Genomic DNA, 14767 nt, shown 5'->3' on the forward strand with positions numbered 1-14767 from the left:
GCCTCTGCACTATTTGAGCTACCTTTACGACCCCTACACTCTCCCTTTTCGCTCGGTCTCCTTCTCTCTTTGTCTTCCTAACACCTTTCTATCTCCCTGCTGTATTCCCTCTCTACTCGCTCCCCTCCTCCTCCTCCTCCCCCTCCCTCCTTCGCATATCCCTTGTCCCTCGCTCTCCCTCCCTCCTCTCTCTCTCTGAACTGCTGACGGCTGTCTCTCGCCCACCAAATGGACCTCAGAGAGGGAAACCAGCATGACTGGAGGAGAGCTCTTGACCTCTACAACTCCACCCGTCTCTCCTTCTCATCCCACCTCCACCACCTCCCCCTCCTCTTTAAACCTCACTTTCATCCACTACAAAGCGATGGGGAGGCTATGCATGGCCTTGTGGAGAGCGACTCAATTAGGGCCTTGCAGCTCAGCCAAACTAAGCAGAATACAGAATCCTGGGGAAAAAGTCGCTGCGTCTTGCATTTCTCAAGGACGCTGGCTGGCCATGGACCCCCAGAGGGCAGTTTGGAAAAATATAAAGACATTAGATTGGAATTAGGAGGATGAACCAATAACCCCTTTTTCACTGCAGGTCCTCTGGTTTTACTGTGTTGGCCATTCGCATTACGATCCGTTTGCTCTTAATGAACAATTTAAACTTAGAGCAGGTTGCCTGGGTAAATTTAAATTTTTACAGACATCTTACTATAGGGAGCTACTTTTCTCCTACATCACAAAGTTCAACCCACTGAGATAATTTGATTTTAGCCTGGATGGCCAATATTTGTTTCAACATCGCGGCATCCCAAATTATAATGGAGTCACTGTTAATAAGGTAGTATAGAGGCAAACTATGGACTTATCATTTAGTTAATGTATAGCCTAACATTACATTGGCATTGCATGTTGGTCTCAGAGTAGGGAAGATTCCCTATGTACTCTACAATCCACACATACACACACACACACACACACACACACACACACACACACACACACACACACACACACACACACACACACACACACACACACACACACACACACACACACACACACATACTGACAAACACACAGGAGAGGGTTCCCTCTCTCGGCCTTCCTCTAAATTTGCCTCTCTCTCTCCCTCTCTCCGTCTCTCTTCCCCCTCATTAGACGAGTAAAAGACCATGTTGGTGTCAGACCATTGGTTTGCCATCAGCTGTCACTGCTGTCCTCCGACACCCACCCGCACATCCAGCCACCTCCGTCTCCACCTCCACCCAACGCTCCCTCCTTGCCCTGCTTAACCTCCAGTGTACTACCTTCTGCTCCGCCTAATTTTTCTTTCACACACACACACACACACACACACACACACACACACACACACACACACACACACACACACACACACACACACACACACACACACACACACACACACACACACACACACACACACTACACACAAACCCGTCTGGGTCTTGATGGAGGCGTGTGGAAATGGAAGCCGTCAGTGTAATTTAACATGGCAGGATGGAAAACTCATTAAAGCGAGTGGGAGGGCGCTGGTGAAAGAGAGAGTGGTGCAGAAAGGAGAGAGAGGGAGAGAGGGAGAGGGAGGGGAGAGAGAGAGAGAGAGAGAGAGAGAGAGAGAGAGAGAGAGAGAGAGAGAGAGAGAGAGAGGAGAGAGAGGAGAGAGAGGAGGAGGAGGGAGAGGGAGAGAGAGAGAGAGAGAGAGAGAGAGAGAGAGTAAATGAAATGGTGGTTCATGGTTTGAGCCTGAAAGGGAGTGCGTAGGTGGGGTTGGACTACCTTTGCATGGATGCTCAACTTCATACAGAGAGTGATGGGGCTTAAACGTGAGGGTTCCCAACGCTCTCTCGTCACGGTGGACCGGGCTCTGCCGTGGCGGGGCCCGGAATTTCATAAACTTTATTTTTTTGTTGCTAGGAAACGCTGCCACGGAGCAGGGGTATCATTTTTTTTTGCGGGTATCAGCATTGTTGCGTTTCCTGAGTACGAAAAAAATAAGTACCGGGATAAAAATCTGCCTGTGGTTTTTATTACTCATACTTTGTCTTTATCCCATCATCAGCACATTCAGGAACATATATAAGGTCAGAAGAATCCATCAAGGAGCAGGGCAATTTTTGACATTTTAGCTAGCCATATTTGTTAGCATTAGTGATGAATTAGCAGGGAGACGGTTTGAAATGGCAAGCACGAGCCTTCCACAGAAATGAGAATTTGTTGGCTGTTTTTCCTAACAAGCCGTTGGAACCGGCCAAGTGTGGTGTTGAAGTCACACAGACAAGGCAGACAGACACAGGGCAGATATTTAGCAATGAACATAGAGAGCTACGCCTCGACACTAATCGCATTACAGCATCTAGCCCTGCATAGAGTGACATTTGTTTGATTATGTGTGGTTTGGAGCCTGGGCAGATCTGTCAATCATTCATCATTAGTGGTTTGTTGCCATAAATTGATTTGCTGCTAGTACTGGCATCAGGATGATGTTTTCAGGTTTGTTTATTGAGAAAGAGTTGTCTTGTCTGTGTAGAATAAGTTTTAATAAGGTTAAACAAACATATTCAGTCAAATCCCTGGTTTTATTTTTTACAGAGCAGCCAATATCTTCAATGAGTCAATGTTGAAATGCCCAATGGAAACCTCTGTTATTGTAAAATGTTTTATCTGAATTAGTAGAAAAAAGGAATTCCTTTCTTTTCTGGTGTTGTGCTAGGCTAGCTGCTAACGTGGTGGCTAATTAGCATGGAGATGCAGATGCTGCCAGGATTTGATATCTCATCACCGTGGCCCTGTTGAGTTCAAGCATGTGTGTAAAGAGCCACGTTGTCCTGAGTCGATAAGCCCCTGAACAGTGTATTCCAGGTCAGCCAATATTACCATCACAACCATCACATCTTTATTTCTTCTTCAGAAAAGAATATTTCTGATTTATTTTTGTATCCTTTCAACCACCTGTCTTCCATCTTATCGCTAAAAATGTATTCAAATCTTTTATTCTGCTGGAGGTAATTGAGTAACTGGTTACCATAGGAGATCTCCTTTTTTCTGGAGCATTCTTACAGCGGTAAACAAAACTGAAGATCTACATAAATACTAACAGGGCCTCGGCAGGACTTTTAACACTCTGCCGATCAAGGAGCCGACGGAGGCTCACGGCGAGCGCTGTCCTTTGAACTGGACTCCAACCACGGGAATATTTCCACAATATTCACACCTATTCACAAAATGTCTTCTCCCTGAGCCAGCTGAGCGAATGAATGCAAAACGCTTCACCTGGTGTTTGTGTGCGTGTGTGTTCGCGTGTGTGTGTTCGCGCGTGTGTGCGTGTGTGCATGCATGCATTTGACAGTGTGTTTGTGTATGTGTGTGTGTGTGTGTGGGTGTAAGTGTATGTTTGTGGGTTTGTTCTTGCGTGCGTGCGTGTGCATGCATGCATGTGAAAGTGTGTGCGTGGTTGCGCGTGTGTGTATAAGTGAGTGTGTGGGGGTGTCTCCTTTGAACGTCCTCTCCGTGGGCCTGCTAATGGAGCCAGATCAATTGACAGGGACAGCGAGCGGGCCGCCACACAGTTGGCACATCAAAGAGATTCTAATAACTGCACACTGTGGCCATTACCGGGCCTGCACACACAAAAAAAGACCCATTTTATGTTGGCTTCAAAGTGAGCACAACAGCATATTGAGCGCATACAGAATGCAGGGGGCCTTCGCGAGACTTTCCCCCGCAAACACTTTTTTCAACACAAGGTCATACCGCGGGGAACAGCCAACACATACGCACTTATACACACACACACAAACACACACAGACACACAGACACACACACACACACACACACACACACACACACACACACACACACACACACACAAAACACACAAAAACACTCTTCGGCACACACACAGACTGACACAAAATGGATGGCTAATCACACGTATTAAACATTTCTAAATAACAAAAGAAAATAATTCGGAAAAACTGCACAACCTGTTTAGATTGAATCCTTCTTTTCAGATCGGCAAACGGAGGCAGCTTCTAACAACATGCTTTTTTTGTGATCGCAATGACAAAACAAGACAATAATCCCTATCTTTGGGAAACGAAGCGAGGCGACAGTCCTACAGCAGCCAGTACTACAGAAGGCACAGAGAAATAATGGCTGCCGGATTAGCCTTGCTGATCATGTCCATTTCACATCATGCTGCTTCTCCCTCTCCCCCTGCTCTAAGTTGGTAACTTTGTTCATTAGCGCTGGCCTGTCTCCCGCTGCAGTGGCTGTCAGACATAACACCACGGCTGGCAGGCCCCTCCATCTTTCTCCTCACCCTTCTCCTTCCTCTCCTTTTCCATCCCCCTCTCTTAGCTCCTCTCCGTTCTTTCCCTCTCTATCACTTACTCTGATTACTAGCGCTGTCCCCCCCCCCCACCTGCTCATCTTCTCCTGTCGCCATTTCTCCACCTCCACCCACGACCCCCCGTCCCTTTTCTCTCTCTCCAACGCTTCCCCTACCCTCTCTCTCTCTCTCTCTCTCTCTCTCTCTCTATCTCTCTCTCTCTCTCTCTCTCTCTCTCTCTCTCTCTCTCTCTCCTCTCTCTCTCTCTCTCTATCTCTCTCTCTCTCTCTCTCTCTCTCTCTCTCTCTCTCTCTCTCTCTCGACTCGGCACGTCGCTGCGCGGCTTCGGCAAAATAATTTACCGCACGCGGCGCTGGCGCGGATGATTGAAGCGTAATTAGACGGCAAAGACAGTGGTAGCCCTACGCCGGGGCCCAGGAGCCAGGGTTTGTCAGATGGTCTCCTCGTCTCGCTCTCGCCGGCTTTGCCCTTCAAAAAGTATCACTTCTGCTAGTGTGGGAGGGAGGGGAGGGGAGGGGAGGGGAGGGGAGGGGGGAGGGAGGGAGGGGAGGGAGGTGCAGCAGCGAGCTAACACAGATTTCAAACTACTCGACTGAAAGGCTGTTGCCGTTTTCCTTTTTTTTTCGGTACGTTGTGCCAAACAATGTTTTCTGTGTTCCTACCTTGTTTCTCATTTTGTTTAAATGTCTCACAAATGTTTCAGGGATATGATGAACAAAACACGGTATGCAAACTGCTCCACAGAGAGCCATTGTAATATTAGATTCCCATCTAAGAAGAAATCTGAAAAATACCAAAAAAGCGATATAAACGCATAAAACTAAACTCCTTGTAGGCACTTGCAAGAAAAACAGGCAAAAACATCCACAGAAAAACGAGCCGACCTGCCAAGTTTGTTACCGTCTGTGGATCGTTCTGAAGATTACTGCGTGGCGGCAGAAGAAGACGAGAGCGTATTTTTCAAAGATAAAGAATAAAGATAGGTAACGGCGGCGTAAGAAGGAGCGTGCACGCTCTATTGTGTCAGAGATCCACTCTGTCACCTCTGAGGATGAATGCGTTAGCTCCGGCGGATGTCGAGGCATCAGAAAAATATGTGATAACAAAGGCCTAGTGAAGGGTGTACACAATGCGCTGACACGCCGCCTTGCAAACACACACACACACACACACACACACACACACACACACACACACACACACACACACACACACACACACACACACACACACACACACAAGTGTATGTTCATTTAACGTATGGAGCTGCTGACTAAATCATTCAGAAGAAAGGGGGAAAATAAGGCAGAGTCGACGCACGAGGGACCAGGGATCGGTTGAACCCTGCTGCTAATTGCTACGGCGGACTCTAAAACCATATGCCTGTTTTTTTTTCAGAAGATGGGGGGAAAAAAAGTGAAAAGAGAGTAAGAAATGGGAGGGCTGCATCCGGAGAAAAATAAAGAAGGAGAACAACAACAACAACAACAGCCGAAAGGTGACTTGTGCCTGCTGCTGAGTGGAGCTCCTGTACCGCCTAGGACTCCTCTCTAATTACCCCGGCTGGCTCCTCACGGGACCACAACAGCACCTCTGACACGCTCTCTCACACTCCAGCACTACAGCGCCGGGGGGGGGGGGGGGGGAGCAGTGGGCGGTGTAGGAACGAGTGTGGTGGGGTGGGTGGTGTTGCAACAGTACGGAAGCTAGCCCCCCCCCCCCCCCCCCCCGTCCCCCTTTGAGAAAACAACACCACAGGTGGAGGCAGACTTTTGGAAGAGGACGGGGGGACTGGAGGTGGGGGACAGCGATGGAGTCACCTTTAAAGGATAATCATGGTAGTGTTGGGGGGTAAGGAGGGAGGGGGGGGGGGGGCGGGGGGGGTGCTGGGTGGGACCGGCTCTTCGTTGAATGAATATAAATGGTGTTATTGACGGGGAGAAAAAAAAATGGAAGGAGTCAAAATGAAAGTGTTCGGTTGTGGGGGGGGGGGGGGGGGGGGGGTGCTGAGAGGGGGGTGCTGGGAGGGGAACGCGAGTCCGAACGCAAGTGGGAGAGACGGACGGAAAAAGGGAAAACAGAATGTACGAGATAAGGGAAATAAAGCAGGAGCAGGATCGGGAGAGCGTTAACAAATCACCACGGGGTTGACGGGCTGCTGCAAGCGGTGCGCATCGTAAACATTTGCAAATCGGGCTCCAAAAGGAGAAGGTCCTTTAACTAGGCTTTTAGCAGAGCGTACCCTTGCGCGGCGCGAGCGACACGTGAAGGGCGATGTGTTTGGGGGCCCAGCCGGAGCCGCTGCCAGCGCTGTGTAAATATTGGACGGTGGAACAAGGGCGGTGGTGGATTAAAGAGAGAGAGGGGGCCGAGAGACAGAGAGAGACAGAGAGAGAAAGCTAGGCCTTTACCTCGTGCCAATGGAACATTCTAGTTACAAATACTTAGACTCAACGGCTTATTTTAAATGACACTTACTTACTAGGTATTTAGTATTACATTGAAGTGGTTCCGACGGCTGGGAAGCAGGGGGTAAAAGGGTTCAGTCTGCTGCCTGAGGGTCTCTCTGGTTTGTAGTTGGTATTCTAGTGACGCGCCGAAGATATCCTAGTTCACTTCTAGCGAAACTGCTAATTAATTATGAATAATTAATTAACACGGAGAACGTGATACATCAACCCAATACATTATATGTAATTGATTTTCTCAATTTAAATTACTCTTTGAAGAGGTCTTTGGATTCCAGAACCACGAGCGCTCAAACATCATGGCACATGCTTCACCGACTCGCTCTCTCTCCCTCTCGCGCTCTCTCGCTCTCTCTCCCTCTCTCTCCCTCTCTCTCTCTCTCTCTCTCTCTCGCTCTCTCTCCCCCTCGCGCTCTCTCGCTCCCTCTCCCTCTCTCTCTCTCTCTCCCTCTCTCTCTCTCTCTCTCTCTCTCAATTTCTCTCTCACTCTCTCGCTGCCGTGAACCTACGAAATAGTTGCAACAAGAAGAGTTGGTCGTAAATCAAGCATTGGTTGCATGATTTACTCAGCCAAAAAAACAATAAACAAAACAAACGGCATTCATTACTATTACCTTTGCGCGTGCACGTCCTCATCAGAGCGTTTTCTAAACAGTTGCAGCCACCAACGACAATGCCAACGGTAATTCAACTCAGCTGTACCGCACCTTGGTCAAACCTTAGGTTGTTTTAAAATGTGCTCGTTTAATAAAGAAGTGACTCCATGACTGGCAATGTGTTGCTAAGAAGGGGGAGGATGGAACGGGAAGGGAAGGGGTAAAACCCACAAAACGAGACGAGAACGGGTAGAGGAAGACGAAGAAACAGGCGCGAGGGAGAGGCGGTGTTTGGGGGGAGCGCTGTGAGCGGCGGGGACGGGGAGGGGCGTCGTAGAGCATAGGGGACAAATGATTTCCATAAAGACTGGTTGTTGACTGAAGGCAAGCAGCTGTCAGGCGGGATCGCCTCTCCGACACCAACACCACCATCGAGGGGCCCTTCCCATCATTCAGCGTGATTGGCTCAAGGGGAAAATGGCAGACCGCGGAGCGAGAGAGAGGTGTGTGTGAGGGGGCGGGGGGTGGGGGAATGGGGGGGATTGGGGTGGCTTCCGCCTGACAGGCTTGGTGTCTGCGTTGAAGGGAAGGATCCGGGGGCCGTGGCGGGCGGGGGAGGAGGCGTTTACCTGTTATCATTCTATCTCCTGTTCATGTCAGCTTCCCTGGCTCATGAGAGCCGGCTGAGCCAAATGACATGGAGGAAGAGGAGGAGGAGGAGGAGGAGGAAGAGGAGGAGGAGGAGGAGGAGGAGGAAGGCTGAGGAGGAGGAAGAGGAGGAGGAGGAGGAGGAGGAGGAAGAAGAGGAGGATGAAGAGGAGGAGGAGGAGGAGGAGGAGGAAGAGGAAGAGGAAGAGGAGGAGGAGGAGGAGGAGGAAGAGGAGGAGGAGAAGGAGGAGGAGGAGGAGGAGGAAGAGGAGGAGGAGGAGGAGGAGGAGGAGGAGGAGGAGGAAGGCGGAGGCAGGGGGAGGGAGGAGGAAGGTGGAAGAGTGTAGGCATGGACTGGGAGTGTGTGCACATTAAAAGACACACACAGGCACACGCATGAAGACATACAGATACACACACACACACACACACACACACAATCACACACACACACACACACACGTAGATTATAACACACAGATAAACGCATGAAGACATAGACACAAACACAAACACACACACATTGATACAATCAGAACACCCGCCCACACCCACAAATGCACACACACACATATATACAAAAACACACGGACACATAATTGAAGACATAGACACACACACACACACACACACACACACACACACACACACACACACACACACACACACACACACACACACACACACACACACACATTTAGACACACAGATACAGACCCTCAGCACATGCACACACAGATAGACAGACACACATAGACACATGCACACACTGGAGGTGAGTGACAGGGAGCTGCAGAGAGTGGAGGGGGGGGGTGTGTGGAAGGGGGGAAAGTGTCCTTTAGGTGTCTTAATTATGGCTCCTCTCCTTCCTCCCTTGCTGTCACTGCTCCCCCAGGGGGCAGATGGCCTCAAAAGGCACGGCGACGTTTCATCCTCCGTCTCCTCCTCAGCCTCCTCGCCGGGCTCCCTCTCCCATGTCCCGCTCTCTCTCTCTCTCTCTCTCGCGCGGTGGTTAAAATGGATCTTTTACCACTGCCTGCGGGGGCTGACGGTTGTTCACCTCACAGGGCCGAACTTGATTACCGGGCGGTGCTTAATGGACTCAACGGCCCCCGGACGGGGCCCGCTGAACGACTTTATCGCGTTGTTTTGTGGAGGAGGAGATGTTTGTGACAAAGTGGAGCCGGGTGTGTTGGGGGGGGCTAGAGAGGGAGTGTAATAATACTTAGAACAACGACGATACCTGCCTGGATTGCTCACCTGTTTTATAGACAATCCGATCTTTATTCCTCACCCTTTAATTCACCCTGCTCTCATCTGGGGAGTCTCCTTCTGTTTAAATGCGAAGGCATGTGTGCAGACACCTTGGCAAACAGACGTCCCACAGACAACAGTTAATTATTGATGGGAATAAATTGCACTCTTTGGATGTTTGGCAGGTGAACACATGGCGGATGTGAATACCAATGTGTTTTGTGAACGTGTGTGTGTGTGTGTGTGTGTGTGTGTGTGTGTGTGTGTGTGTGTGTGTGTGTGTGTGTGTGTGTGTGTGCTTGTGTGTGTGCGTGATTGTGTGGATGTATTTGTGTGTGTCATGATAAATAGTAAAAGATGGATGGAGAGAGGTTGAAGGAATCAAAGGAAGCATGAAAGAGGGGAGGGAGGATGTTAATAGAAGAAACCAGAGGGAGAGAGCTAGAGACAGAGAGAGAGAGAAAGAGAAATTAAAAGTGAAAGAGAGAGAGACAAAGACAGAGAGTAAGAAGCAGCTATAGATGCAGGGATGAGAGTCCATAAAACCAAATTACTGCTAAATGCCTCTCAGTTGTGTGATAAAGGAAGAGAGCTGCGGCAGAGAATGCCCGCATTTACGTTTATGCGTGCTGAATAGCGAGCGTTAGAAAATAACCTCTGATGCACAAATGCTAATATAAAACGATTTTGGTAAGCACTGGCACACATGTGCTCAAACTGTGACACACACACACACACACACACACACACACACACACGACTGGCAAAACATTGGTAAAAAGGTCAGCTCTTTCGTATTGGGACAAATGTCTCTCTCGTGAAAATATTGACCGAGAGGAGCAGAGCATTGCGGTGTGTGATTTCAATATCAACAGTCGCAGAGCTGAGCTCCCTTATCTGTATTCAACCAATCTGAGCGACCCAGCATTGAGAATATATAATATCCCTTTGACGCTGCAGCGATGTCCTGCCAATAGACGAGAGGGGAATTCTCCCCCCTCCCTCACCTCCCCAGTGTTGTAGGGGCTGCGCGTAACTTAAGCTAAGTCAACCTAAAAGTGTACATTCTCCTAGCACACAGATGGCTAGCCTTGACACCGACATCAAAGCCAGGGCTTTCCGTCTCACTGTGTTTTAGATGGAGCCTCTCACAAGATGTACTGGAACAGGCCTCCTCTCATCTGCTTCCACGTTAGCCATGACTCAAAGGGCACCCATACACGCTTCGCCCACACATTACACACACACACACACACACACACACAAACACACACACAAAAAGGAGGCACATGAGGCAGGCTCACACACACACAAACATTGACTGGGAAACTAACTGTATGCAGGGCATCTTGTGTTACACGCTGCCCGTGAGCTGTCGGGCTCGCTGGAGCGGCAAGGCGAAGGCAGTGTGTATGTGTGAGTGTATGTGTGTATGTGTGTACGTGTGTATCTGCGTGTGTGTGTGTGTGTGTGTGTGTATGTGTGTGTGTTGGGGGAGGCTTGGAGGTAACAGAGCATGACCAAGTACAGAGGAAGCCGTGGTCAAACAGTGACCCGGCACCATGTCAGGGATAAAAATAATTTAATAAACCCACAGGCAAAAGTGTGCTCCTCCATCCTGCCTTCACTGAAGGAATCAACAAACGGCTGTTCCCACGGCGACCAAATGGCGCATTGAGTGAATGTAGCACGTTGAATGTTAAACAGTTTGATAAAAAAGTACGATGTGTGTTCATTGGACCACAGCCGTTTACCCGTTCGTATTGGTCTTCATCGGCATTGCAGTCATGCGTCTGACTATGTGGTCGACGTCACGTGACCGAACCAGGTATACGCCCTTCATTATGCGGCGCGGCACACACCGTGTTGGCGGCGGGAGCTTAATTGGTTCATTAATTATGTTTTCTGCTTACCTTGGCCATTTGGGCCTGCACCCCGGTGGCTTTCAGAGACGACACCGCCTTCTGTGCTGCCGCTGGGCTGTCAAAATCCACAAAGCCATATCCTGAAGGCGGGAAGCAGGAAGAGAGAGAAGCGAGAAGCGAGAGACATAGGGAGAGAGAGAGAGAGAGAGAGGGACAATCAGGTATAAGTACAACAAAAATAAAATATGCAGATGACTAACAAGGGGAATGACAGGCGCTTGGTAATTGTCAACGTAATAGGTTGGTAACACAACTACAGAGCTTGCCAGTTCTCATATCTAGTGAGCACTACATTGTTTGATAATTAGCAACGCTGACGTTCATAGGGGGATGCTATGCATCTTAATTAGTGGCGCGCATGAGTGATCTCGCAATAACAATCCGAGGCGCACACCTTCACCTCCGCGCACACACACGCAGTTACGCTGATGCTCATTTGCATTTTGCAAACACATGCCAACGGACCGACGGGGCCGCCACCCACGTACTATGGATATATAATAGAACACACATTGAAAACAGGTATGTGTGGACGCACGCACACAGACGCACTCACACACACACAGGCAGGCAGGCAGGCACGCACGCATGCACGCACGCATTCGCGCGGACACACACGCGCACGCATATACACACGCATAGCAACCAACGCATATACACAGAGCAGCTATGCCTGGAAGTATTCCCCATAGTAATTATTCCTGAAAGGTAGCTTGGTAAATGTTATTCGTAACACATTGACACATTGAAGCATCATTTGAGTGAACTACATTGTAATCATGTATATTTAAAATAAAAAACCCTAGGAAAGAAAGAAAAGTTAATATGCATTCCACATCCGAACATGAAAGCTTTTCGGTTTTAGTTGATCCTATGCAAGCGAACCTTCACCTTATTATTTTCATGCCCCCAGTATTCCCCCTCTCCCCCGCACCTCCTGAAGATTGACAGCATATCAGGGCTGTAGCTATTGCACCTTCATATCTTGGCTAACTCTCTCGCACACACACACACACACACACACAGTCCTCTCCCACTAGTTTATATTACTTTCTCTCTCTTTCTCCCTCGCTCTCATATTTGCCCTGACACTAGCAGCCTGTGAGCACCCCCCCCCCCTGTGAGAAATTCATCAGAGAGGCGCGGCGGTGGCGGTGGCGTTGGCGGCGAGGGAGTGTAATCGGCGACTGTGATTTATGAGTTATTGTGATCCCTATGACAGAATGTATGGGAGGCGGGGGTCGCATTGGTGTTAATTAAAAATCCTCGCCGCGGATTAAGAGCAGTGAATGGTGGCCTCTGATCCAGCGTTTTGGAGGGAAAGGTGTAATTACAAAGGGATCGTACCAGGGAGGGTGGGTTACACCTCTGTGGATAGCCCGGCGCGTGATTGACACACGGACACACAGGCACGCATGGACGCATGCACACGCACACGCAAGATTCTTTCACACCTATGGCGTGTGTGGTTAAAAAAACATAAAAAATGACGTGTCTTTGAGATGAAGCATGGACGTGTGTGTGTGTGTGTGTGTGTGTGTGTGTGTGTGTGTGTGTGTGTGTGTGTGTGTGTGTGTGTGTGTGTGTGTGTAGTAATATGAAAATCATAACCTGTGGCGAGGCAGAAATAGAGCGGCAGCCCTGATTAATGGCCAGCTGTTAGGGGTGGGGCGCGTACGCGGGTTTAATTGCAGGAATACGAAGAGCCGTGGTGAAATGGATCGTGTCATTTAGCCAACAGAATGAGGTGCATTTCTCTCCTTTTCCACGGCGAACAAAGAAAAAGGCCCCTTTATTCTCCCTTTGTAGGTTGTTTGAAGTAGTCAGTGCTGATTTTCAACATTAAATTTCACCACCGAACCTTATAGCTCATTTAAAAAGAACTAAACTAAGGCACATATACAAGCAGGGTGTATCAAATCAAACGGTCGATACCAGATTACCAGAGGGTATCAACTTGGGGTTCTTTAGAGTCTTAACGGGAAAAAGTGTCTCGTTTCTACAAGCTTTATCCTCCTAAATGACTTTGGCACTTTACATTTCAAAGAACAAGAAAGGCCCAGGAATAGATCCAGCAGCTGCTCGGTCACCTTTCGGGGCTGTTATGTTTGGTATTTTCTAAAGGTGGGGTGTTAAGCAGCCAAAATTGCATTTTTAATAATCACTGCACCGCCACCTGGAGTGCACTTATCAAACTTTCAGCAGGATGGGGATTTCAAGAGAACCCTGACCTATATTCAGACGAGGGTGAATGGAAGAATAAAGACACGGAGAGGGAGGGCAGGGGCGGGAGAGAGAGAGAGGGGGATAGAGAAAGAGAACAGGGGATGGAAACAGAGAAAGAAGAGGGAGATCAAGGTAGAGATGGAGGGAGAGAGAGAGGTTCGAGGAAGACACAGAGAGATCAGAGTGTGTGCGTGTTTGTGTGACTACACTGGGTCTACCCCATGCTAAGAGGGCCAGGGTGTCAATGAGCATAAAGGTGGAGAGAGAGAGAGTGAGAGAGAGAGAGAGAGAGAAGAGACAGAGAGAGAGAAGAGACAGAGAGAAAGAGGGAGAGACACAGAGAGAGAGAGCAGGTTGTGTGTGTGTGTGTCTGTGTCTTCGCTGGGTCAACACCCTGCTAAGAGGAGGTCCAGGGTGCCAGTGAGCATTCTGCTTCAGTTTAAACTGCTTGAACTCCCCTGGCCAGCGTGGTTGTAGCTGGGAAATATTAAAGCTAAGTGATGTAGCGTAGCGAGCTTCATTTGAAGTCCACGGATAATAGGGTGAAAAGGTTGTTTTCGCTTAAAAAGCAGCCACGGAAGGGCAAGTCTTTTATGTTTCTGAAGTATTCAGTAATTCTGCCTTTATTTAAGTAATTTGCAGGTTGTCAAAGTCTGTGCGTTTGAGTGGGAGTGAGAGAGAAATAGGGAGTGAGTGCGTGTGTGTGTGTGTGCTTACATGTGTGTGCGCATGTTTCTGTGCATTTCCGCAAGGTGTGTGTAGGCTTGGGCGATTTTCTAATAGAACTGTTTATCATGGTACTATATTAAACGTTTTCCATTTGAATACTTTCTCAAAATAAGTCTCTTTAATAAAAAAAATACTCTAATCTGGGGCAATGCCCGCGGTTCTTGGTTACAGTTGGCTGCTGTAATTTATGAGTAGAAAGCGTTTGCTCTTCAGTCTGCCAATCAGTGGCATGTGCCTCAGAAGCAAGAGCCTATGATAGCGAAGGCGCTAAAACGGCAGCTAGCGCTATCACCACGAGAGAGCTAGCTAGAGAGAGCTATGACCACCCCATTCGGGCAGTATTATGGATTCAAACCAATTGAGAAGCGGGAACCAACATGGACGTCACGTAATATCTCAAATAAAAAGTGGATGGAAGGCGTTCATAACTGCGTGAAAATAGGGAGGGCCAGTGGGGCCGGGCTGGGCAGTCAGCTGGGAATCCAGAGCGGCATTCAAAATCACCAAAATATAAAACAGGCAGCTTGAGGTAGACAGCATGCCGGGTTGCAGTCACA

The 14767-nt window shown here is 48.8% G+C and overlaps 1 protein-coding gene across 1 annotated transcript in view; it reads right to left on the reverse strand.

Annotated features, from left to right (window-relative positions):
- The window catches only part of LOC130376246 (RNA-binding motif, single-stranded-interacting protein 3-like), a 173577-nt gene that overhangs the window by 74267 nt on the left and 84543 nt on the right, over positions 1-14767 (reverse strand). The window contains exon 6 of the mRNA XM_056583467.1: positions 11244-11335. Within this exon, the coding sequence (XP_056439442.1) occupies positions 11244-11335 (92 nt within the window). The remainder of the gene's footprint in view (positions 1-11243; positions 11336-14767) is intronic.

Source organism: Gadus chalcogrammus, chromosome 22 (genome assembly GCF_026213295.1).
Source record: "Gadus chalcogrammus isolate NIFS_2021 chromosome 22, NIFS_Gcha_1.0, whole genome shotgun sequence".
Classification (NCBI taxonomy): domain Eukaryota; kingdom Metazoa; phylum Chordata; class Actinopteri; order Gadiformes; family Gadidae; genus Gadus; species Gadus chalcogrammus.